This window comes from Vulpes lagopus, chromosome 22 (assembly GCF_018345385.1).
Source record: "Vulpes lagopus strain Blue_001 chromosome 22, ASM1834538v1, whole genome shotgun sequence".
Lineage (NCBI taxonomy): Eukaryota > Metazoa > Chordata > Mammalia > Carnivora > Canidae > Vulpes > Vulpes lagopus.
This window is the reverse complement of record NC_054845.1, coordinates 11701461-11728576: the sequence shown is the minus strand read 5'-3', so window position 1 is coordinate 11728576 and position 27116 is coordinate 11701461. Positions and strand designations below refer to the sequence as shown.

The following is a 27116-nucleotide window of genomic DNA, read 5'->3' as shown; positions in this document are numbered from 1 at the left end:
GTGATAGTCACACAGAGAGAGAGAGAGAGAGAGGGGCAGAGACACAGGCAGAGGGAGAAGCAGGCTCCATGCACCAGGAGCCCGACATGGGATTCAATCCTGGGTCTCCAGGATCACGCCCTGGGCCAAAGGCAGGCGCTAAACCACTGCGCCACCCAGGGATCCCCTTTCTCAACTTTAGATGGGGTTACTCCTGATAAACCCATCCTAAGTTGAAAATAATAAGTTGAACATCTGAAACTAATATAAACTATATAACACTGTATGTAAGCTATACTGGAATTAAAATAAAATTTTTAAATCAAAAAATAAAAAATATATATTCCTTCTATACCAAAAAAAAGTAACTATCATAATTTGAAATTCATTTGATATATCTAACATACTGAACATCAGAACTTATCTTGGCCTACCTTAAATGTGCTCAGAACACTTACATTAGTCTGCAGGTGGGCAAATGATCTAACACAAAGCCTATTTTATAATTAAGTATTAAATATCTCATGTAATCTATTGAATACTGCACTGAAACTGAAAACAGAATGGTTTTATGGGTACAGAAGGTTGCTTATCTATGATCACATGGCTGAGAAGGAGCTGTGGCTTGTTGCTGCTGCCCTGCATCACAGAAGAATATTGTATTGCATATCACTAGCCCAGGAAAAAATCTACATCAAAATTTGAGGTACAGTTTCTGCTGAATGTGTATCTCTTTTGCATCATTATAAAGTAAAAATTTGTAAGTCAAACCAGTGTAGGGGACCTCTGTGTAAGTAAGGGACCATCTATGCACACAAATATACATGTTTACACACACAAATGTGATTTTTATATATGGTTCTTTAAATTTTTTACATCTCGCCTTTATGTGTATTATTAACAGATTTGGCCAATTGAACACTTAGGCTGAATTATTATAAAATGTAACAGTAAATAAGCATACTAAATTTCTCCTTGTTCAGTTTATCCTTTATGTGCTTGTGTTTCAGCAGCCGAAGATCACAAAGAAAAACATTTTCAAATAAGAGAGTTTGGAGCACCTCAGTTTTCTAACTCTGAAAATGGTAAGAAATTATAATTTCATCAAATATACAGATAATTTGTTATTTAAAATTCTTTAGTTTTAATTTAATAATTATTTCCTTAACAAAACCTGTATAGGTCTCTACACAGGGATGCAGCCCTGTACTTCTATTTTGTAGCACATCACAATGGAAATGAAGTCATTATTTGTTTTGTATGTGCAGACCTTTGTCCAAACATTTCTGTATAACTGTGAGGACTGGTAGGACAGACTGGTGTCTGTCTCACTGTGTGCTGTACTTTCACTCTCCAGCAGTTGTAGACCATCAGTAAATGCTACCTTGAATATCTTTCCCAATCAATTATCATTTGTCTGACTTTTCATGTAGTTGTTTCTTGCTATGTAAATTTAAAAAATAATTTTATGTAGCCAAATTTATGAATCTTTTCTTTTATTGGACCTTTTTTTTGCCTTATGAAGAACCCAGATTAGAAGAGTTCATTTATACTGTCTTCTAGCATTTGTGTACTTTTATTTTTTACATTAGATCCCCAATTCACTTGGAGTTTATTTAGCCATATGGTATTAGCAGTGGATTAAATGTTATCATTTCACAAGTGGCTGTGCTTTTATATCATTTTTTTAAAATGCTACCTTTGCCACAGCAATTTGAGATAGCTTCCAAACATATATAAGGTTTCTATATGTACTTGGGTCTCTTTCTGGATTTTCTTTATATTTCATTGATGTTTGCATGCACCAGTTCCACATGGTTTTAATTATAGAAACTTTCTTTTGTGTTTTATATCTGGTAGGGCTAGTATCCTTTTCTTCTCAATATTTTCTTAGCTATTCTTGCACGCTTATTTTTTAATATAAACTTTCTATAATATTGTCTAGCTCTATAGAAAGGCTCATTGTTCCTCTTATTTTTTTAATATAAATTTTTAATATAAACTTTCTATAATATTGTCTAGCTCTATAGAAAGGCTCATTGTTCCTCTTATTTTTTTTTTTAAAGATTTTATTAGAGAGAGGGTGAACATAAGCAGGGGGAGGGGCAGAGAGAGAAACAGGTTCCCGGCTGAGCAGATCATGATCTGCTACATGATCCCCTGGGATCATGACCCAAGCTGAAGACATATGCTTACATGATTGAGCCACCCAGGTGCCCCTCGTTGTTCTTCTTATTGTGATAACATTAAATGAGAAAACCGACAGTTTGATGGTGCTGAGACATCCTAACTAGAAACAAGGGACATTTTTCTTTTTGTTAAAATTTCCTTGTGTATCTTTTTTTTTTTTTTTAAGATTTTATTTATTTATTGAAGAGAGATACAGAGAGAGAAAGAGAGAGGCAGAGGGAGAAGCAGGCTCCATGCAGGGAGCCTGACGTGGGACTCAATCCCAGGTCTCCAGGATCACACCCTGGGCTGAAGGTGGCGCTAAACCACTGGGCCACAGGGGCTGCCCATCCTTGTGTATCTTTTATATCGTTTTTTTCATATAGGTTTTGAGCAGTTTTTGTTATTTCTTTTTATATTTTTGTTGCCATTATAAATATTTTCTTTTAATATATGTATTTCTTTTCATATACATATATATGTATAATATATATGTATGTATATTTTTCTTAAGTAATCTTTATGTTATGCCCAACATGGGGATCCAGCTCACGACCATGAGATCAAGAGTTGCATGCTGTGTACCAGCTGAGCCAGCCAGGTGCCCCTTTTCCAGTATATATATATATATATATATATATATATATATATATATATTTAAAGATTTTATTTATCCATTCATGAGAGACAGAGAGAGAGAGAGGCAGAGAAACAGGCAGAGGGAAAAGCAGGCTCCACGCAGGGAGCCCAATGCAGGACCCAATTGCGGGACCCCAGGATCATGCCCTGGGCCAAAGACAGGTGCCAACCCACTGAGCCAGGGATCCCCCTCCATTCTATTTTTAACTGGTTATTATTTTGTGTATATAAATGCTATTGATATTTTGCATGTTACTATACTATGCTGCTACCTTGCTGATTTTTTTTACCTTGACCTCAGGACCCCAGGATCATGACCTGAGCCAAAGGCAATTATTTCATTTTTCTTCTTAAATGTATTAATATGATGAACTATATTATTAGGTCTCCTGATAATTACACCATTTTTGCATTCCAGTTATAAACCCAGCTTTGTCATTGTGCATTAATTTGATGATGTTTTATTTACTATTTTTGCATTGCTATTGATTTCTCTGTGAAAACATTTAGACCTGGTGCTTTTTGTGTTTTCTTTCTATGAAAATTGGTCTATTTAAACTTACTATATGTACTGGGATCAATTTTAGTAAATTTTATTTTTCTCAAATTATTCATTTTGTCTAGATTATCAGATTTATTTGCATGATTTATATAAAATCTCTCTACTTCTTAGCAGCTTTATTGAAATAGGTTTAAAAAATTACCAATTGTAAATTAACAAATGTAAAATTCAGTGATTTTTAGTAAATGTATAGAGTTAGTTGTGCATCTATCACCAAAATCTCTCATACTTGTTTACAGTACTCACTCTCACTCTCAGGCCTAGAAGATTACTAATCTGATTTCTGTCTCTATAAATTTCCCTTTCGTGGACTGAAATTATACAAAAGGTAGTATTTTGTGTTTGGCTTTACAGGTCTTCCATTAAGCCTAATGTTTTTCTAGATTCATCCATGTTGTTGCAGATAGCAGTTCATTAGTTTTTTTTCTTAATTTTTTAATTGTAAAATACATGTAAAATTTGGCATCCTGTTTCAAGCGTATAATTCAGTGGTATTAAATACATAATATTATGCAACCATCACCACCATCCAACTTTGTAACTTTTTTCATTATAAAACTGAAAGTCTGTATCCATTAAACAATAATTCCCCATTCCCCCACCTCTGCCCAGTCCCTGACACCCAACATTCTTCTATATCTATGATTTTGACTACGCCAATTACCTCATCTTATGGAATCATGAAGTATTTGTTTTTTTTGTGACTGGCTTATTTTGCTTAGTATAACATCCTCAAGGTTCATCCATATTGTGACATATTGCAGAATATTCTTCCTTTACAGGGCTGAATAATATTACATTGTATGTATACGGCACATTTTGCTAACTGTGGTTCATTACTTTTTATTCATGAATGTGTATTCCATTGTATGGATATACCACATTATATTTATCCATTTACTGGTAGATGGATGTTTGAATTGTTTTTGGGTTTTGGCTATTATAACGTTGTTATGAACATTCAATACTTCTCCAATATGGACATAAGATTTCACTTTTCTTGGTTAGATTCCTAGGAGTGGAATTGCTAAGTTATATATAGGGTAAATTTGAGTTTACTTTCTAAGGAATTGCCAAATTGTTTTTCAAAATGGCTCTACTACCATTTCATTCCCATTAGCAAAGAATGAGGTGTCTAGTCTTCCATATCTTTGTCAGCATTTGGTATTGTCTTTTTAACATGTATATTTTAGTGGTTTTAATTTGTGGCTTTAATTTGGATTTCTCCAGTGATTTATGATGTTGAGTATTATTTCCTGTGTTTATTGGCTATTCATATATCTTCTTTGTTGACAAATCTATGATTTGTCTATTTTTTAATTGGGTTATTGATGTTATAATTAGATTTTAAGATTTCTTTATTCTTGGTACAAGTTCTTTGTCAGACATATGAATTATAAATATTTTATCCTAGTCATCTTATTTTCTTGATTTTTGCCTCTTGAAACACAGAATTTTAAAAATTTTATGAATTTCAACTTACCATTGTTTTTTTCTTCTATGGATTGTTCTTTTGGTATCAGATCTAGAAACCCTCCCTACCTATAGGTCTCAAAGATTTTCTCCTATGTATTTGTGAAGTTTTTAATTAATTAATTAATTTATTTATTTAAAGATATTTATTTATTCATGAGAGACAGAGAGAGAGAGAGAGAGAGAGAGAGAGAGAGAGAGAAGTAGAGACACAAGCAGAGGGAGAAGCAGGCTCCATGCAGGGAGCTCAATGTGGGACTCGATCCCTGGACTCCAGGATCATACCCTGAGCCAAAGGCAGGTGATAAACTGCTGAGCTACCAAGGGATCTCCTGAAGTTTTTAATTTTAGCTTTTTATGTAGGACTATGATCATTTTGAGTTAATTGGTATGTATGGTGTGAGGTAGGTAAGTTTTTTTAGTTTTAATTTTTGTTTTTGTTTCTTGCATATGCACATCCAGTTGTTCCAGTGCCATTTATTGAAAGGACATTCCTTTCTCCTTTGAATTTTCTTGGCATTTTTGTTAAAATCAAGTGACCAGAAAAAAATAAAAAAGTTAAGGTTATGTTTCTGGATTTTAGTTTTTATTCCACTGATCTGTATGCCTATCTTTAGCCAGTACCATACTATCTTGATTTCTGTCGCTTTATACTGAATTTTAAAAATAGGTAGTGTAAATCCCACAGCATTGTTCTTTTTCCAAAATTGTTTTAGCTCTTCTAACTCCTTTACATTTCCATATAAATTTTACAATCATCTTGTCAACTTCTATCCAAAAAAGCCTACTGGGATTTTGATAGGTATTGTATTGAATTCATACATCAGTTTTGGAGTTAATTGCTATCTGGACAATATTGACTCTTCCAATCTATGGATGTGAAGATTTGCTTTTTATTTCTGCTTTTAGTGGTTTGCCTGTGGTGTATGTAGATATGGATCTCTATACATTGAGAGTATATTGATGTTTTCAACAAATTTGGAGATTATCCATTATTTCTTCACATTCTCCCCCTCCCACCCTTTTGAGACTGTTATTGTGCGTATACTGGTACTTTTGATGTTGACCCACCATTTCACTGAGATACCGTGCATTTTTTTTTTATTATTCTTTTTTCTTCTCTCAGTTCTTTAGGTTGTAAAATCTCAGTCAGTCTATCTTAAAGTTAGCTAATTCTCTCTTACACTAGTTCAGATCTACTGGTGATCCTCTCTAGTGAATTTTTCATTTGTTATTATACTTTCCAATTTCAGAATTTCCATATGGTTCTTTTTTAATAATTTTGGACTCTGTTGATATTCTTTATTTGATGCAACATTATCATCACACCTTCCTTTGCTTTTTTAAGATTGCTTTAACAATTTTTCAGGTTTATTGAGGCATAATTGATAAATAAAATTGTAAGATTGCTAAAGTGTACTGATATATGTATACTCTGTGAAAGGATTCTTTCCATGTAGTTTAATTAACATACCTATCAAATCACTTCATTTACTTTAATCATACTATCTTTTAGTTCTTTGAATATATTTATAAGTGTTACTTTCAAGGTTTTGTCTGTTAAATCTAATAATTCAGTTTTCTCTCACAGGCAGTTTGTGTTGCCTGCCTTCTTGTCATACTTTCCTGTTTGTTGTTTGTTTGTTTTGGCCTACCATGTTTTTGTTGGAAACTGTACATTTTAGATGATACATTTTACTTATTATTTTTTTAATATTTTATTTATTTATTCATGAGATAGAGAGGTGGAGAGAGAGGCAGAGACACAGGCAGAGGGAGAAGCAGGCTCCATGCAGAGAGCCCGACATGGGACTCGATTCCAGGTCTCCAGGATCACGCCCCAGGCGGAAGGCAGTTGCTGAACCGCTGAGCCACCCAGGGATCCCTAGATGATACATTTTAGCAACTTTGGTTACTGGTCCTCCCCTCTGGGGCTTGCTATTATTTGTTTGCTTTATTTGTTTACTGACAGGCTGGATTATTTCAGTGGAGTCTATTCCCTACCCTACCCTTCCTTCAGCCCCCAACAGTATAACTCCTTATGGGATACAGACTTATGTATACCCACAGTCACCCTAGGATGACAGTTGTTTTGGAAGGGCTCTCTCTCTGACAGTCTCTTTCCCTGATCACACCCAGTTAAATTCCACTAATTTCAGCAGATTTCTTCATTATTTTTAAGAATGCTCTGGATCGTAAATTGTTCTATAGACAAAACCAGTAAAATTTGGACACCTTTGAGAAGACATTTCCCAAGGTCAGTGTTTGAGATTTGTTCTTACCCTACCTAAGCAGGCTCTTCTTCCCTACTGGCTTTTTTTTTTTTTTTTTTTTAAGATTCTATTTTTTTATTCATGAGAGACATAGCGAAAGGGGGGGAGGGGCCACAGAGAGGCAGAGACACAGGCAGAGGAAGAAGCAAGCTCCATGCAGGGAGCCTGATGTGGGACTCAATCTCCGTCTCCAGGATCACACCCTGGGCTGAAGGCGGTGCTAAATCACTGAGCCATCCGGGCTGCCCCCCCCCCCCACTGGCTTTTTCAGTCAAACTAGTTGGCCCACAATTTAACTTATATGTCCAATGACTCTACTGGTCTCTTTCCAGTTGCTCTTCACCACAACCTTCCCTGTTTTAAAGAGCATCCTTAGGCTTGAAATTCTCTTTTTTAAAAAATTTAAATACTTTATTTAAATTCAATTTGCCAACATATCGTATAATACTCAGTGCTCATCCCATCTAGTGCTCTCCTTAGTGCGCATCACCCAGTCACCCCATCCCCCCACCCGGCTCCCCTTCTGTAGGGCTTTGTTTAGGAATTTTTTTTTTAAATTTTATTTATTTATGATAGTCACAGACAGAAAGAGAGAGAGGCAGAGACATAGGCAGAGGGAGAAGCAGGCTCCATGCACCCGGAGCCTGATGTGGGATTCGATCCCGGGTCTCCAGGATTGCGCCCTGGGCCAAAGGCAGGCGCCAAACCGCTGCACCACCCAGGGATCCCAGGAATTTTTTTTTGAGTTAGGAATTTCCCCACACACTGTTGCAAATGAAGTCAATTCTTTGGGAAGTATTTGCAGCTATCTACTTGATAATCAGCTTCTCCCTCTAAGCAAAATCTCTGAGTCAGGGTTTTATCTCTAGGTGGAAACGGTGACATATTTCTGTGTGAGATCCTTGCTCTAAGAGCGGAGTGTGAAGTGAGGAAGGTGATAGTCTTAGGTCTTCTTGGCTTGCCTCTTACTGAATGAAACTACCAAGTTATGAGCAGAATCAAGTGACCCAGGGCCCCTGTATTCTCAGCACGCCACACCTGAATCAGTCTCCATTTTGACTGTGGTCTTGTGATCTGGTTGGGAAATGGGAACTTGCACCTTTTGACTGCACTGCCCAGACTTAGCCAACAAGTAACTGAGGACAGGACAGGAAATACTGACATCCTGCCCTTCCTGGGAACAGAACTGGCTGAGAGCTGGGAGAAGAAGAGAGCCTTATGTTTTCAGCCTTTTCAGCACACAGGGCTAGAGGGGAATTTCCATTGTGCTGAATTGGGAGGCGAGTAGGAAGGGAGTGATTCCTAGTTCAAATACCAGAATCTGAATTTTAATAGACTGTCTTGAACAAATGTTTCCTCATGTGTGTCCTTGCAACAATTTCTAGAGACTTTATGGTTGTTTTTTAAACAATTTTCATCAGTTATTTAAAAACTGGTGTGCATGTCCATAGATGTCCTCACTCTATCATGCTGGAAGCCTTTTTCATTTTTATCAATAAAGGTGTTTAGGATTTTTTTTTTCTGTTTATTGCTATTTAAGTATCCCATGGATTATACTATGAAATGCCTTCTTTATCATTATATTTCAAAAATTCCATTCCTCTTTCAACAACAGTTGAAAAACCTTTTTTTTTTTGTTTCATTTTTAAATTATTTCATTTTATGGCATAATCAGAGCATGTTGTCTGTAATGTTTCTACCTTAAGAAACTCACTGATTTTTATGTGTGTACGTTAGTATAATTTTTGTGAATTTTCAATGTATGCTTGAGAAAAAGTATGTTTTCTAATAGGTTTTGTATATATTCAAAATAACTCTTGTTGATTATGCTTTTTTTTTTTAAGATTTTATTTATTCATGAGACACAGAGACAGAGAGGGCGGGGGGGGGGGTGGGGGCAGAGACACAGGCAGAGGGAGAAGCAGGCAGAGGGAGAAGCAGGGTCCATGCAGGGAGCCTGACATGGGACTCCATTCCGGGTCTCCAGGATCATGCCCTGGGCTGCAGTCCGCGCCAAACTGCTGTGCCACTGGGGCTGCCCTGATTATGCTTTTTAGATCTTTTAGATCTTTTGTCTTTTTGGCCTAGTTTTTACTGAGAGTGATATATTAAAAGCTACTATTTTTTACTGAGAGTGGTATATTAAAGTCTACTGTCATTAGTTTCTGTTTGTCTTTGCATTCCCTGTAGTTTCTGCCTTTCATAGGTGGGTGTTTCATTATTTCACACTTAGATATTCATAACTGTTCTGTCTTCATGGTAAAATGTGGTCATTTTGATCTATGGCCTACTCAATTAGAAATAATTTCTCATAAACTTCCAATCAATTTAATTGTTCATTATAAATTATGTTTAGGGGCACCTGTTGGCTCAATTAATAAGCATTTGCCTTCAGCTTTCAGGTCATGATCCCGGGGTCTTGGGATCAAGCCCCACATCAGGCTCCCTGCTCAGCCGGGAGGCTGCTTCTCCCTCTGCCACTCCCCCTGCTTGTGTTCTCTCTCTCACTTGCTCTCTTTCAAATAAATAAATAAAATCTGGGATCCCTGGGTGGCTCAGCGGTTTGGCCAGCCTCCTGTGGCCCGGGGCACGATGCTGGAGTCGTGGGATCGAGTCCCGCGTCGGGCTTCTGGCATGGAGCCTGCTTCTCCCTCTGCCTGTGTCTCTGCCTCTCCCTCTCTCTCTCTCTTTTTGTGTCTATCATAAATAAATAAATCTGAAAAAGAAACTAAGTGCTATTATAAAAATAAATAAATAAAATCTTTATAAAAATAAAATGTTAAAATTTTTAAAAATTATGTTAATGTGTGAGAACAGTGAAACAACTTTGATTTGCCCTATGTCCTACTCTCATTTCTTTAAAAAGAAAAAAAGCCATTCTATTTTTATTTTCACTCAACAGTTGCAAAAGATTTACCCATAGATTCACTGGAAGATGATTTTGAGAAGGAATTCTCATTTCTCAACAACCTCCTAAGTCCTGGTTCTTCAAGTACTGGTGAATTTTCCCAAGAATGCCAGACTGCCTTTGGGAGCCCCGGCACAAGCTTCATGTCGCAGGAGCCTGCTGTGGGGTCTGAGCCTCTTGCTCATTCTTCAGGATTCCTTCCTTCACAGCTCTTTGACCTTGGCCTTCATGCTGCTGGAGCTTTCAACAGTAAGTACTTATGAAACATTTGGACAGCCAGAATTATTTTATCTTTGTGAAGCAAAACTATGTGTATGTGGATTCTAAAATTAACCAGGATATTGATTTTAACTTCAATACTACTAGATAAAACCAAAAAATATTACTACTGTGATGTATTGGCAAGAGTGAAACAAGGGCTGCTTTCTTGCTGCCTCCACCAAACCCCACTCTTTGACTTTCCCAGAAGTCTTCTCTACATAGAAAATCAGGGTCTTATTTTAAACTATTGACTTGCTAAGTTACCTCTACGTAGGGCAGGTGATACTATTTCTTCCATCTAGCAAAGCTTGGTGTGTTCTCTTCCCATGAGTTCAGAGTAGACAACAATAGTTTCACGACAGCTTCCTGGGCAAGGCAGCAGGACTGGAGGATTGTGGTAGAAACCTGGGCACGGTGTTTTCCAAAGGTGCTTTGTTTCTATGTCAGGGACTACCTCTACTGACCTACTGTCCCACCAGCCTGCATCTAACGCCGCACCTTGGGAGTCATTTTGCTCCCCACTTCCATATTGGTTACTAAGCTCTGTCAATGCTGTTTCTAAAACATTTCTAATTTCACACTCCTCCTCTCTAACTCTATTACCAGAGGCATTTGGAGCTTTATTTGGTTTCCTGGGCTGCTGCAAGAGTCTTCCTACCAGGCCTCCCAAGCCCCAGGCCACCTCTTCCATGCTTTCCCCAGAGTTCTTTATCCAAGCAGCAGATTCTGATGTTAACACTCTGCTTACATTTTAAAAAAATGAGGGACCATGGCTCCAGGATATAACTTGTTCCTCCATTTCCACTCTTACCTCTTACTTCAAAATACTTAACGATTTTCTATAACTATATTGACTATTTTCAGATCCCTCTGAGACATCATTGTTTTGCCACTTACGTTTGCCTTACGTGATGTTCAGTAATGGAGGTAGACATGAGCCTGTGTGTTAGATTCCTAGGCCAGTGTTTTCTGCATGGTGGCCAAGTCTTGAATAGTACTGCCTGATGCAGTTGGTTTTTCTCCCTGTGGCCTCCCATAGTACTCTCTCTGTTTTCATGACTAATTGTAGCTAATTTCATGTCTAATTGTAATTGTAATTCATCTTGCCTTCTGTCCCTGTCTTCCATCTCCTAGTAGATTTTAACCCTGAGAAAATGGTTGACAGCACCTAAAAGTGTATTGATACCTTGTACTTAATATTAAAATACTTATGTTCATATTATATCTGCAGGACCATCATACTTTATCCAATCTGTAAGCCCCTCAAGGGCACAGCCTATGAGGTGATTTATCTTTGTGCTTTCTATGGCAGCAGCATAAAGTTAGTTCAATAAGTAAAATAGCAGTTAAATAATCACTCAGTAAGAATTTGTTAAATAGCCTACAAGTAAGAATGGACAGTGTTATTCAATAAAGAGGCACTCTATCTAGGATAATTCAAATGTTTTGCTATAAAATTTTAGAAAACAACTATTCTCATATGCCATATCAGTGGCCTAAAAGTTACAAAGATTTACACACAGATTCATTCTCCATATGAAATCCTACTGTCCTTTCTCCTTAACTTCCCACATCTCTAGCAGCACTGGATTTTTTTGTTATTTTCTGGCAGTACATCATCAACAATATTTCTTCACCAGAGCATCTCTTCTGGTCCCTGCCTGCTGGCTGACAGGATATTCCCATGCAATGGCTGAGGTACTTAGTACTCAGTGTGTAACGAGTGCCTTGCTTAAGATCACCAGGCAGTTTAAACAATTAAGAGGGAACCAAAATCTGGTCTTCTGCCTCCTAGTACAGGACTCTTCCTGTTTCACTAGCCTTTTCTTTATGGCTACTCCTCATTTTCCTGCAATGTAAACCAGGAAAGTGAGCTGTGTAGAGTTAAAAGATCTATGTTCTAGAAACCCTAAGTAAGAACATAGGCTTCAAATAATCTCTTCTGTACAAGAAAGGTAGCAGGCAGGATAATCTAAGTTTTTTCCTGGTGCTGTATTTGAATTACAGCCTAAATAATTTCTCATGTTACAGCAAACATTTCACGGTCTTAGTAATAGAGTATCCATAATGATACTTTTTAATGACTGCATAGTATTTTGTCACATTTATCTCCCATAATCTGCTTAATTCATTCCTGTTATGATTTTTTCATTTTATAGATAATGCTGCAATAAACATAATCATACATGTATTTTTTTTCTTCGCTTAAATTATTTCCTTAAGATAAATTTCTAGGAATAGGATTACTAAGTCCAAGGGTATAAACATGCTTAAAATTTTCAATATTCTAATTGTCAGATCTATTTCCTCTTGCCCAGCTTCTTAGAAATTCTTTCTATACCTTATCTATGTGCATTGTTTAAAAAGAAAACTTGTATATTTATTTCAAAACCATTTTGAAAACTGTAGGGAAGTCTAAACTTAGATGATCTGACTAAAATACTAATTGCACATATATTTTAAGTGTCTTCTATGTCTTATATTGTAGAATCGCATCCTGGTAGAAAGATCTGAGGATTCATTAGATATTTTTGCCTCTTCTTATTTTTTTTGATGCTATTTTTTACTTGACTAATTGACAATGGATACTTCCCTCCCACAGGCTGGGCCTCCCAAGGGGGATTAGAAGTTCCTCTTCCACACACTGATGACCAGCCAGTGCCTTCACAGAGTACAAAGAAATTAACAAAGTGTAAGTTATTTATTTATATTCTTTGACATCATATTAACAATCAGTTGAATTCGGATAAATTTAGAAAAGGATTATGTTATAGTCTTGGCCTCATATTGTTCAGAAAAATATTTTGTTAATAATGAATTAAAATTAAAGTTTTAGGGGCACCTGACTGGCTCAGTTGGTTAAGCATCCAATTCTGGATTTTGGCTCACGTTGTGATCTCAGGATTATGAGATTGAGGCTTATGTCAGGCTCTGCTCTCAGTGGAGTCTGCTGGAGATTCTCTCTTCTTCTCCTTCTGTCCCTCCCCCACATGCACTCATTCTCTGTCTAAAATAAATAAATCTTTAAATAAATAAGTTATACTTGGCTACCCCTCATCATGGAAAAAACTGGATAAAACTGTGGGCTTGTCATAGTAAACTAAATTTTGTACTTTAGTTTTTTATGTTTTGCGTTAAGATTTGTTGGTAATGGATAATACCATTAGGGATAGAAGGTATTCTTTGATTACAAGATGTCTGTTGACAAACAGTACATTAGGCATTTAGCAAAGAGCCTGGCATATAGTAATTGCTAACATTTACTGAGTACTCACCATATTGTTATCTGCAAAACTGGGCCATATTGTAATTACCATGTAGGATATGCATAGCAAGTTGACACTGTCAGGGTTTTAGATACATAATAATCTTAGTCACTGATGTTGATTATTAAAAATTTTAATTAGAAAGAATTTCAAATGTACAGAAGCGCTGCATAAGTGAAAATAGCACAAACACGTGTATGCCCTTTATCTAGATTCATTTACTGTTAGTATTTTGCTTTATATAGTCATATGTATGTATGTATGTGTGTGTCTAATGCATGTGTCATTTTATTCACATACATCATGATCATTTACCCCAAAATACTTCAGTTTGTATTTCATAAGCCACTGGTATATTCTCTTGTATAACCACAGTAGAGTTGTAAACCTCAGGAAATTTAATATTAACGTAACACTTTTTCCATTATCTATCATATATTTGTATTCTAATTTTGTGAGCTGACCCAGTAGTATCTCTTATAGCACTTTCCTCCTCTGGACATTGAGTCTAGGGTCATGTATTCAAGTTGCCATGTCTCTTTAGCCTCTTTTAATCTGAAGCATTTGCATAGCTTTTCTTTGATTTTTCTAACACGGGCATTATAATAGAATATAGTCCCTCTGTTCCAATGTTCTTTATTTTTCATGGAATATTCTTTATTTCAGTTTTATCTGAATTTTATTGTGATTAAATGCAGGTTCTTCATTCTTGCCTGGAGTACTGCACAGGTGACACTCCTGTCTCAGGGTTTCACATCTGAAAGTTGATGCTGTCCATTTCTTCCTCATTGATGATGTTAATTTTAGCCACCCTTTTCAAAGTCTTGTTCAATTTTTCTCGTAAATAATTACTATATTTTTTTGTTCCTCTCTTGCAATTACTAAGCAGTCTGTGATGAAACACTTTGTGATTGTGCACAACTCCAGGTCATCATCAGAATTTCTTTTTTTAATCATTTCTTTTTTAAAATTTTTATTTATTTATTCATGAGAGACACAGAGAGAGGCAGAGACACAGGCAGAGGGAGAACTGGGACTCCAGGATCACGTCCTGGGCCAAAGGCAGGTGCTAAACTGCTGAGCCACCCAGGCTGTCCCAAGGAGAACTATTTTTTTGAAGATCCATGTCTAATTACTGTACATGGTTAAGGATGTCCCTTAAAAGACACTGAGACAGAGACATAGGCAGAGGGAGAAGCAGGCTCCATGCAGGGAGCCCGACATAGGACTCAATCCCGGGTCTCCAGGATCATACCCTGGGCCGAAGGCGGTGCTAAACTGCTGAGCCACCCAGGTTGCCCAAGGTGGTAGATTTTGTTAAGTGTTTTCTACTACAGTAAAAATGTGAAGGGAGTGCTGTGGTTAGAAAATCATCATTTTTCACCATCCCTTATAGTGAAGACTGAATTAGACAAAAAGTAACAATGCATGCTAACTCTAAGTAGAAATTTTGATGACAAGGGACATCTGGGTGGTTTAGCGGTTGAATTTCTGCCTTTGGCTAGGGTGTGACCCTGGGATCCTGGGATCGAATCCCACATTGAGCTTCCCATGGGGAGTCTGCTTTCCCTCTTCCTATGTCTCTGTGTCTCTCATGAATAAATAAATAAATAAAATCTTTTTTAAAAAAGAAAGAAAAAGGGGGCAGCTTTTCAAGTCCCATGTCGGGCTCCCTGCATGGAGCCTGCTTCTCCCTTTGCCTGTGCCTCTGCCTCTCTCTCTCTCTCTGCCTCTTATGAATAAATAAATAAAATATTTAAAAAATTACCATCTTAACCATTTTCAAGTGAACAGTTCAGTAATGTTAAGTATATACATAGTGTTGTGAAACAGATCTCCAGAGCTTTTTCATTTGCAAATCTGAAACTTTATACTCATTTAACAACAAATCCTTTTTCCCCTTCCCCTGCTAAACACCATTATAGTTTGTTTCTATGAATTTGACTACTCTAAGTACGTCATATAAGTAGAATCATACAGTATTTATCTTTTTATGACTGGCTTATTTCATTTAGTATTTTCTCTCTTTCTAAGGTTTAATAATATTCCATCGTGTGGATATACTACCTTACTACCTTTTTTAAAAACCTACTTAGCTATTTTATCACAATATTAAGTAGCCTTATTGACGTATAATTCACATTCCATACAGTTCACTTCAGCCAGACCTCAGTACTCTGCTGTAAACAAAAGACCTCTCTTCTTCCCCATTTTTGTATTATCTATATGAACTGATACTTTTTCTATTTATAATATTGTGGTATCAACATTTTTAAAGTTTCAAATAATTTGAGACCTACAGGAAGGCTTACAAATATAACACAAAATATTTCCGTGTATTCACCTAGATTTCCCAAAATGTGAACCATGTTTACTTTATTCTCTGTGTCTGTATAATATATATAATTTCTTCTGAACTATAATTATTCTGAGACTAGTAAGCAGACCTAAGACTCCTTTAAACCTAAATACTTCATAATCTAAAACAAGGATTCCTAAAAATAAGGATATTCTTTAACATAACTGCAATTCAGTGATCAAAATCAGGAAATTAACATCATCATAGTGCTATTATCTAATTTATAGACCTTACTCATATTTTGCCAATTGTCCCACTAATGTTTTTTATAACAAAAGAGAAAGAGGGTTTTTTTCCTAGTGTAGGATCAAATCCAGGATCCCACATTGCATCTAGTGTCACATCTCTTTAATTGCTTTTAATCTGGAACAGTACCTTAATCTTTGTCTTTCATCATCTTCTTTATACCAAAGAGGCCATTTATTTTGTAGACTATTCCTTAAGTTGGGTTTATCTGATGCTTTTTCATAATTAGATCAGGTTATGCATTTTGGCAGGACTAGCAGAATAGGAGATGATGTGCCTTCTTAATTAACATCAGGAGGTACATGATTCTGAATTGTCCCATGGCTTGCGATGTTAATTTTGATCAGTTGGTTAAGATGGTAACCCCCAGGTGACTGCACTATAAAATTACTATTTTATTTTTCCCTTTGTAATATCTTGTGGGAAAGTATTTTGAAACTGTGTAAATGGCTTGTTTCTATCAAAGTTTCACCCACTAATTTAGCATTCATTGATAATTCTTTGCATTAAATATTACTATGGTGGTTGCCAAATGGTGTTCTCTTTCCTCATTCTTTCTACATTTATTATTTAACATTCTACTGTATAAAACAGCTTTCTCTTGTCCCTCATTTTTAATTTATTTGTTGATATGTATCATACTCTTAGAATCCTATTCTTACCAGTACTTTGGGAAAAATCAATTGGAAAATCCATCAATTCCTAATCACAGATTCACACCATCTGGTTATAATACAGCCATCCCTTTGGAATTCAGCCTAATTATAATGTTCATTTTTAAAACCCACTAAAACTAAATTTGTGTGTAATCATTTAAAATAGAGACTATAAAGTAAATTTCATAAGTGAACTTGGGAAAGAAGTATTGAGAAATATTGGGAAAGCTGCTATTTGCCTATAATCATTGAGGCTTCAAGGTAATGAAATTAAGCCTGAGAGTTTTAATAAAAATTGAAATTCTCAACAGCTTTAAAATTCATTACCCCCCCAAATTCATTACCGAACTTCAGTAATCCTTAAAGAAATGCAACTTAAAACCAAAATGCAATTCCATTATTAACCAACAAAAATGGCTTAAATGAAAAATAGAAAATCCCATGTGATGACAAGGATGTGGAGGAACCGACACTGCCTGTGGGAGTGCAAATTCACATTACCATTTGGAAAACTGTTTAGCAGTTTCTACTAAAATTGGATATACATACATATAATACACAAGACCAAGCATTTCCACTTCTTTTTTTTTTTTTTTTTAAATTTGTTTTGTTTTTTTTTTTAAATTTATTTATGATAGTCACACAGAGAGAGAGAGAGAGGCAGAGACACAGGCAGAGGGAGAAGCAGGCTCCATGCACCAGGAGCCCGACGTGGGATTCGATCCCGGGTCTCCAGGATCGCGCCCTGGGCCAAAGGCAGGCGCCAAACCGCTGCGCCACCCAGGGATCCCGCATTTCCACTTCTGAGTGCAGAAGTGCATCCATTTGTTGACCAAAATGTATACACAAGAATGTTGTCACAACACTGCTGCTAATAGCCATCTTAAAATGGAATTTATCTCAATGTTTGCTAGGTTGGAGGGTGGGGTGTGAACAGTGACTGGAAGGGGGTCACAAGGGTAGCTTCTAAGGAGTAGTCTTGTTTTATGTCTTTTTTTAAAAAAAAAAGATTTTATTTATTTATTCATGAGAGACACAGAGAGGCAGAGACACAGGCAGAGGGAGAAGCAGGCCCCATGCAGGGAGCCCAATATGGGACCCGATCTCGGGACTCCAGGACTCCAGGATCACACCCTGGGCCAAAGGCAGGCACCAAACCGCTGAGCCACCCAGGGATCCCCTTGTTTTATGTCTTGAATTGACATTGTTTACAGTTGCTTTTATCTTATGAAAACTATTGAGTTATTTGGACTCTCTTTTTCTATATATATATTACATTTCAGTATAACTCATTTGCTATTTATTCCATAAGAATTTCTGGAGGGAAGAGAAGTATACACAAGGAGAGCCCCTTTCATTTTCCACTGTGACAAATCAATGTAAAACCATCCCATGTTTGTAAATGCTGTAGGATTTTCATATACTTGCCAGAATCTCGCCACAGCTACACCAAGAAGGTCAGATATTACTGGAATGACTACAGGAATGACATATCCTTTTTTTTAAATTTTTTAAATTAATTTATTTATGATAGTCACACAGAGAGAGAGAGAGGCAGAGACATAGGCAGAGGGAGAAGCAGGCTCCATGCACCGGGAGCCTGACGTGGGATTTGATCCCGGGTCTCCAGGATCGTGCCCTGGGCCAAAGGCAGGCGCCAAACCACTGCACCACCCAGGGATCCCCCAGGAATGACATATCCTGGTTGACACCTATTCTTGCAGTATAATTATTTTTTCAGTTACTTAAAAAACAATTCTAGTATAGTCAACATACAGTGTTATATTAGTTGCAGGTGTACATTACTATAATTCATTCAGCATTTCCACACAACATCCAGTGCTTATCAACAATAAGTGTACTTTTAATCCCCTTCATCTATTTCTCCCATCCCCCAACATGCTCCCTCAGGTAAACCACGAGTTCTCCAAATTTAAGAGTCTATTAATTTTGTCTATCTCTTCTTTCCGTTGGTTTTATTTCTTAAATTCAACAATGAGTAAAATCATACAGTATTTACCTTTCTCTGACTTATTTCACTTAGCATTATGCCCTCTAGATCCATCAGTATTGTTGCAGATGGCAAGATTTCCCTCTTCCTTATGGCTAACATTCCATAGTATACATATAAACTACCTCTTCTTTATCTACTCATCTACTGATGGGACACTTGGACTGTCTCCATACTTTGACTATTGAAAGTAATGCTGCAGTAAACATAGAGGTACATATATCTTTTTTTGGCTTAGTGCTTTTGTACCTTTTTGGATAAATATCTGGTAATGGAATTACTGGATCATATGCTAATTCTATTTTTAATTTTTTGAGGAACCTCCACACAGTTTTCCACGGTGGCTATACCAGTTTGCATTCCCACCAATAGTGCACAAGAGTTCCTTTTTCTCTACAGCCTTGCCAACACTTGTGTTTTTGAGTCTAGCCATTCTGACAGCTCTGAGGTGAAACCTCATTGTGGTTTTTTTTTTTAAGATTTTATTTATTCATGAGAGACACACAGAGAGAGGCAGAGACAGAGGGAGAAGCAGGCTCCTCACAGGGAGCCCGATGCAGGACTTGATCCCTGGATCCAGGATCACCTCCTGAGCCAAAGGCAGAGGCTCAACCACTGAGCCACCCAGGCATCCCCCATTGTGGCTTTGATTTGCATTTCCCTGATGATGAGTAATACTGAACGTCTCTTCCTGTGTCTGTTGGCCATCTGCATGTCTGTGGAGAAATGTCATTTCAAATCTGCCCACTTTAATTGGATTCTTGGGTGTTGATTTGTAGATATTTGTATATATTATGGATACTAACCTTTTATCAGATATGTCATTGACAAATATCTTCCCCCATTCAATAGGTTGTCTTTTTATTGATTGGTTCCTTTGCAATGCAGAAGCTTTATATTTTGAGGCAGTCCCAGTAGTTTATATTTGCTTTTGTTTCTCTTGCCTCAGGAAACCTATCTAGAGTGAAGTTGCTATGTGAAATCACGTTAAAAATCTTCAATGTGTTTTTTCTTCTTTAATAGCTCCCAACAATGGTAACCAAGACATGTCAGCCTGGTTCAATCTATTTGCAGACTTGGATCCACTTTCAAACCCAGATGCTATTGGACACTCAGATGATGAACTTCTTAATGCTTGACTGAAATTATGTCGTCACTTCAGTGGCCTTGAGACATCAATTTTACAACATATTGCCTTTGTGGAAAGGAGTTTATATTGTAACCCATACACAAAAGCATCGTGTTTATGAATATAACACTTTTCAGCCAACTTTAAGGAGATGGTAAGGATTACATTTGAATAGATTAAGTGTTTCTTTAATATCTTGGATTTGCAATTGTTGATAATAAGTGGAAAATATTATGAACTATTGAGTCTGAAATAGATACCAAAAGTTATTTCAAAATAATAGGTAGGAATACTTCTGTAAATAAGGAATTGGGCTTATTTCTTTGGAAAGCCTTTTACGTGTAAATTGCCTTGCTGGCTGTGAGAATTCTGTATGTGGATAAAGACAGCATGTAAATTGGGTTGTGATTTAGGGTTGGTTTTTAAATAAAACCATAGTAGGGGGAATTTTCTGTTGTGGAAAATAGCACTAGAACCAGATCAGTTTTTGTCTTTAGTTAGAAAAATAGAGTAAGATTTGAGAACTCAGTTTGCTTTAATGAAATCACAGAAACTTGGTGCTTTTCTCCACTTGGAGGCTAAAATGTAATATTACTTAGTTCTTTTCCTTCATACAAAATCATGGACACCCCCCCATCCCATATTGAATTTTCATGGGAAAGTAGCAGGATGATTTGTTTGCTAAATCCATCCTCTGTAGAAAGTCAAACCCATTTCCTAAACCACAAGAATGTCCAGTAATATTCAAGACATTGTACAGGTATCTTTAGGCCTGGTTTTTCACACATTGCTACCATAATGTACAGTATTCATATTCTTTCTGAAAAGAAAAGGGGAGAATAATCCCTAAGCAACTGGCAATAGTATTCCTGAAATTACCCTGAAACTTCTGTCTGAGGGAAAAATTCTAAGCTTATCCTTGTACATATTTGTACAATCATAACCTATTTCTTGATGTGATTTAATCCAGATTACTTTTCTGGCAGTCACAGAAGACTCTACATATCAGAAAGGGTCTTATTTTTCCACTTTTCTCTCCCTTTCTGTGGGTGACATAATCTGAGGCTCTATTTGATTACTGAGGAAAAACCCTTACTGAAGGAAGTTAGTGTAGGCCAATGAACCCATAGACACTGTATATACATATCACTCAATTTCCTGTTCTTTTTTCTTGCCCATCCTTCAGATTTGAGGCAGTGCTTCAGGTGTCTTATTTTTGTCATCCAGTTCCTTGCATCTCCATAAGGGAACATTTTAACTAAGTTGTTCACAGCTGTTTCCGTGTGCTCCTATTTTTAAACAGGCTTATTTATTGTTTACAAGAGAATGGCTTGTAATGTCTGAGTCACTGTAAAATAGAACACTTTTAAGAAATGGACCAGAGTGGGTAAAGTGCAGTCCACCTCCATGTACCGCATTCAGGCCTAGCTACATCATGAACTGCCCACGAGCTCTCCAGAAAATCTCTAGTATGGTGTAGTATGACATAGGCTGGAAAGACCTTATCTGAGGGTCAGAAATATGGACTCAGGAAAATGTTATATAGTCTATTCATGCTTATTCCTATATCTTTATTCGGTTATCCTTTTAGTCAGAAGCATTTCTATCACTTCCTTTTTATTCAGTGAAATTCTCCAGAAGATTCAATCACCAAGGTTTGTGATTCATAATCACAATCTAAATTATAAATGTTTGGTGACTCTGTGCGCTCAACTTTGAATACTTCAAAAAAATGCTTTGTATCTTGAGCTTGTGCCATTTTTCTTTCACTAATTCTATTTCACTAATGTGTTAGTTTAAAAATATTTGCATATTTCCCTTCACATGCATGCAAAGTCCCTGTTACCTCAAATAAACAAAGACACCTTAACAGGAAAACTACTGATCTCTCCAAGCCAGATGCCTGAATCCCAGATTATCAATGTATTCACATTGCACTCAATTTCCAAAAAACAAAAGTCCTCAAAAAAATAGAAATGCACAATAGGTTTTTGTTACTCAGTTCTTAGAGTACCTTAACATTTCTTCTCTCAGAGTATGTAGTTGCCCATTTAATCCAAAAGCAAAATTAACTGCCTTAGCAAGTTCAGTTATAATATCAACAAATCTCACAACTCCATTTTTGAAGAGCACATTGAAAACTTTGTTTTTAAAATGAAGGTAATCATAGTTTTTTAAGATTAATTATTTGAAGTTCATTCACTGAGACCAGAAACAGAAATCTGGCTATATTATTCCTAGATTGTTAATAAAGGAAATGAACTACTCACTCAGGAAAGAGTAAAGGACGGACACGATAAACATAGAACAGAAAGGTGATCACTTGCTATTTGTCTAAATCTAGATCAAACACTCAATAAGAAATAACCTTAACCAGAGGTAGACTGAGAACTCTTTCAAAGTAAACGGATGTTTTTATATAAAATGGGGGAAAACATCTCCTGGTTTTTAATACCAAAAAAGAATGCATTTAACCTTAGAAAAGCCCCAGAAAAACTAAAATTTGTCTAATCTTTCTTACAACAACTTTACAAGTGAGTCAGGAATACCAGGGCATATTAAGATCAGATTGGTGTAACTTTGTATTTTTTGAAATCCTTCATTAACTGTAAAACAGCTCTGATATGGTTAGAAACAAACTGTATTTTTAAAAAAAATAGGTTTCAGTATTTGCACAATGAAATTCAGTGTTTGTATTTCAACTATGGATATTTATTTCACATAACTATCTTTATAGACTGTCCGGAAATGTAGAGGTCTTACAGCATAAGAACAAGGGAAGTTTGTGCTCTATTTTTCTGAGCTTCTTTTAATAAAGATTATAAAACAGCATAAAACAGAAAAGTTGTTTTCCTAAAGTATTAAATATAAATCCAATTATTGTTAACTTATTCAAAAATTTGAGTTTTACACCTCAGGACCATAGTAGTAAAAAGGTAGTTTGAATTGATATATAGATAACACAGAATGAAAATAAAACCAAGACAATTAATATCTTTGTGAGACTGATTCTTTTTAACTTCATACAGATGGGACATTATAAGATATGGGAAATAACAGAATGTGTTTTTTGTGTAAATACAATCAGTAACAAAATACAAACCATCAAATGTCAAAATTTTGAGCCTAGAAATAATAACCCATGAAATATAAGCATAGTATTTAACCTGATTTGCTGAAGGCATGAATAAAAAGAAAGCCAAAATCAATCTAGTTTGTATCTGTCTTCATAGTATCGGCAGAGCCCCACGTTTTCTGACCTTGAGCAATGAAGCGCTCCCAGAACTTGGGATACTGAAATTTCTTTTTTTTAAAGATTTTATTTATTTATTCATGAGAGACAGAGAGAGGCGCAGAGGCACAGGCAGAGGGAGAAGCAGGTTCCATGCAAGGAGCCCAATGTGGGACTCGATCCTGGGTCTCCAGGATCACACCCCGGGCTGCAGGCGGCACTAAACCACTGCGCCACCAGGGCTGCCCTGGGATACTGAAATTAAACTAGGAAGGAAATACAAACTTTAAATGTTAATTCAGCAGCATTGAAAGTAATGCACATAAAATATAAATGGTAAGTTATTTAAATATGGCAGTGAAAACCTATTGAACAGGATAGGTCACACCAATATGCCAACCACAAAATACCTCCTCCTTTTTTATGTACCATTTAAAAAAAGTAAGAAGCTGAATTAACTCTCCTTGGCATTTAAAATCAAAACATGGTTCTTCAGTGGTATAAATAACTGATCAACAACCAGAGTAAATACAAAAAGGAGATCTGGGTGGTGTTAATAACTAAGATTTTGAAGTGCATGTTTTTACATCAAAGGAAAAAGTTTCCTTTTTCCCATTTCAAAGTAATACTCTCTCATTTAGGAAAAAGTCACCCACAGCTCTGCCATTCAGAATAACCACTATTAATATCATAGTTATTTTATAGTACCTTTGGCCTGATACATAAATTATGATCCAGGTGATTTCACTTTGTCTTCTGTCTGAAATGAGCATACCAAATTAAGATTAGAATATTACTTTTGACCAGATCTTCTATATATTGCCTACAAGAGACTCATCTCAGCTGAAAGACACATTTTGAAAGTGAGACGATGGAGAAATATTTATCATGCAAATAAATGTCAAAAGAAAGCTGGGGTAGTAATACTTGTATCAAACAAACTAGACTTAATTTTTTTAAGTTTATCACCCAATATGGGGCTTGAACTCACAACACCCAGGATCAAGAATCACTTGCTCTTCCAACTGAGCCAGCCAGGCACCCCCAGATAAGCTGGACTTTAAAACAAAGACCGTAACAAGAGACCAAGGACACTATGTAAGAATAAAGGGGACAATCCAACAAGAAGATATAACAACTGTAAATATTTATGCACCCAACGTGGGAGCACACAAATACTAAAAGTTAATAATAAACATGAAGGAAATAATTGACAGTAATATAATAGTAGAAGACTTTAACAACCCACTCACATCGATGGACAGAGCATCCAAACAGAAAATCAACAAGGAAACAGTGGCTGTGAATGACACACTAGACTGGATGGATTTAACAGATTTATTCAGAACATTCCATACTGAACAGAAGAATACACATCTTTTTCAATTGCACATGGAACATTCTCCAGAAGAGATCATATATTAGGCCACAAAACAAGTCTCAACAAATTCAAAAAAATTGAAGTCCTACCATGCATCTTTTCTGATCACATGTTATTGAAGCCAGAAATCAACCACAAGAAAAATCTGGAAAGAGCACAAATGCATGGAGATTAAATAACATGCTACTAAAAAATGAGTGGGTCAACCAGGAAATCAAAGAAGAAATAAAAAGTAACATGGAAACAAATGAAAATGAAAACATAATGATCCAAAATCTTTGGGATGCAGCACAAGTGGTTCTAAAAGTGAAGTTTAAAGTAATATAGGCCTACCTCAAGAAGAAAAATCTCAAAACAACCTAACCTTACACCTAAAGGAGCTACAAAAATAATAAAACCCAAAACCAGCAAAAAGAAGGAAGTTAAAATAGAGCAGCAATAAATGATATAGAAACTAAAAAAACAGTAGAACAGATCAATGAAAACAGGAGTAGAACAGATCAATGAAAACATGCCTTGATCAATGAAAACAGGAGCTGTTTCTTCGAAAAGATCACAAAATTGATAAACTCTAGCAGGACTCATCAGAAGAGAGAGAGTACCCAGATAAAATCACTAATGAAAGAGGAAAAATAACAACCAACACCACAGATATACAAACAATTGTAACAGAATATTATGAAAACCTATATGCCAATGAATTGGGACAACCTAGAAGTGGTAGATAAATTCTAGAAACATATACTTAACTAAAAATAAGGCAGGAAGAAACAAAATATGAACAGACCAATTACCACCAAGGAAATTGAATCAGTAATCTGAAGTCTCCCAAAAAACAACGGTCTAGGACCAGACACCTTCACTGGCAAATTCTACCAAACATTTAAAGAAGAGTTAATACTTATTCTTCTCAAACTAGTCCAAAAAATACAAGAGGATGGAAAACTTCTGAATTCATTCCATGAGGATAGTATCAGCCTGATACCAAAACTAGACAAAGACATAAAGAGGACAGGCCGATATCTCTCATGAATTATAGACACAAAAATCCTCAATAAAATAGTAGCAAACCAACAATGCATTAAAAAAATCATACACCATTCCTAGGTTGCAAGGGTGGTTCAATATTTGCCAATCACTCAACATGATACATAAACAAGAGAAAGAACAACAGTGATATAATCATTTCAAAATATGCAGGAAAAGCATTTGACAAAGTAAAACATCCATTCAATGCAAAAACTCTCAACAAAGTAAGTGTAGAGGGAACATACTTCAGTATAGTAAAGGCCATAATATGAAAAAGCCAGTTAAAATCATACTTAATGTTGAAAAACTGAGAGCTTTTACCCTAAGGTCAGGAACAATACAAGGATGTCCACTCACAACTTTTACTAAACATAGTGCTGGACGTCCTAGCCACACCTATCAGACAACAAAAAAGAAATAAAAGGCGTCCAAATTGGTAAGGAAGAAGTAAACCTTCATTATTTGCAGATGACATAATATTATATATATAAAAAACCCTGAAGATTCCATCAAAAAACTAACAATTGATAAATGAATTTGGTAAAGTCATAGGATATAAAATCAATGTACAGAAATCTGTTGCATTTCTACACAATAATAATAAAGCAGCAAAAAGTAAAATTAAGAAAGCAATCCCACATACAACTACACCAAAAACAAGTTTATATCTAGGAATAAACTTAGCCAAAGAAGTGAAAGACTTGTACTCAAAACTGTAAAACACTGATGAAAGAAATTCCATGTTCATGGGTTGAAAGAACAAATATTATTAAAGCATCTATACTACCCAAAACAAGCTATAGATTTAATGCAATCCCTATCAAAATACAAACAGCATTTTTCAAAGAACTAACAAATAATCCTATAATCTGTATGGAACCACAAAAGGCCTTGAATAGCCAAAACAATCTTGAAAAAGAAAAAACTGGAGGTACCAGAATTCCGAATTTCAAGTTACATTACAAAGTAGTAGTAATTAAAACAGTATGGTACCGCCATTAAAAAAATAGATTAATGGAATAGGACAGAAAACCTAGAAATAAACCCACAATTATTTAGTCAATTAATCTTTGATAAAGGAGAAATGAATATACAATGGGAAAAGGACAGTCTCTTTAACAAATGGTTCTGGGAAAACCTGCAGCAACATGCAAAAAAAGAAAACAGGACCACTTTCTTACACCATACACAAAAATAAACTCAAAATGGATTAAAGACCTAAATGTGAGACCTGAAGCCATACGTATACTTGAAAAGAACACAGGCCAATGTCTCGATGACATTGGTCGTAGAACATTTTTCTAGATATGTCTCCTGAGGCAAGGGAAATAAAAGCAAAAACAAACTATTGGAACTATATCAAAATAGAAATTTCCACACAGCAAAGGACACAGTCAGCAAAATTAAAAGGCAACCTACTGAATGGGAGCAGATATTTACAAATGTCATATATAATAAAGGGTTAGTATCCAAAATATATGAAGAATTTATACCACTCAATACCCAAAAGACAAACAATCCAATTTAAAAATGAGAAGAAAAC

General features: G+C 36.0%; 1 protein-coding gene across 4 annotated transcripts in view; it reads left to right on the top strand.

Moving 5' to 3' along the window:
- Window positions 1-24643, top strand: part of ICA1L (islet cell autoantigen 1 like) — an 82883-nt gene extending 58240 nt beyond the window's left edge. For 2 of the 4 annotated variants that reach the window (XM_041737239.1, XM_041737236.1), the window contains 3 exons: window positions 9998-10252; window positions 12867-12956; window positions 19826-24643. In XM_041737239.1, coding sequence (XP_041593173.1) covers window positions 9998-10252; window positions 12867-12956; window positions 19826-19941 — 461 coding nt within the window. In that variant the 3' untranslated portion in view covers window positions 19942-24643. Of the gene's footprint in view, window positions 1-989; window positions 1065-9997; window positions 10253-12866; window positions 12957-19825 lie in introns of all 4 variants that reach the window. The other 2 variants (XM_041737240.1, XM_041737238.1) reach the window with 2 other exon arrangements.
- Window positions 24644-27116: the final 2473 nt, after the last annotated feature.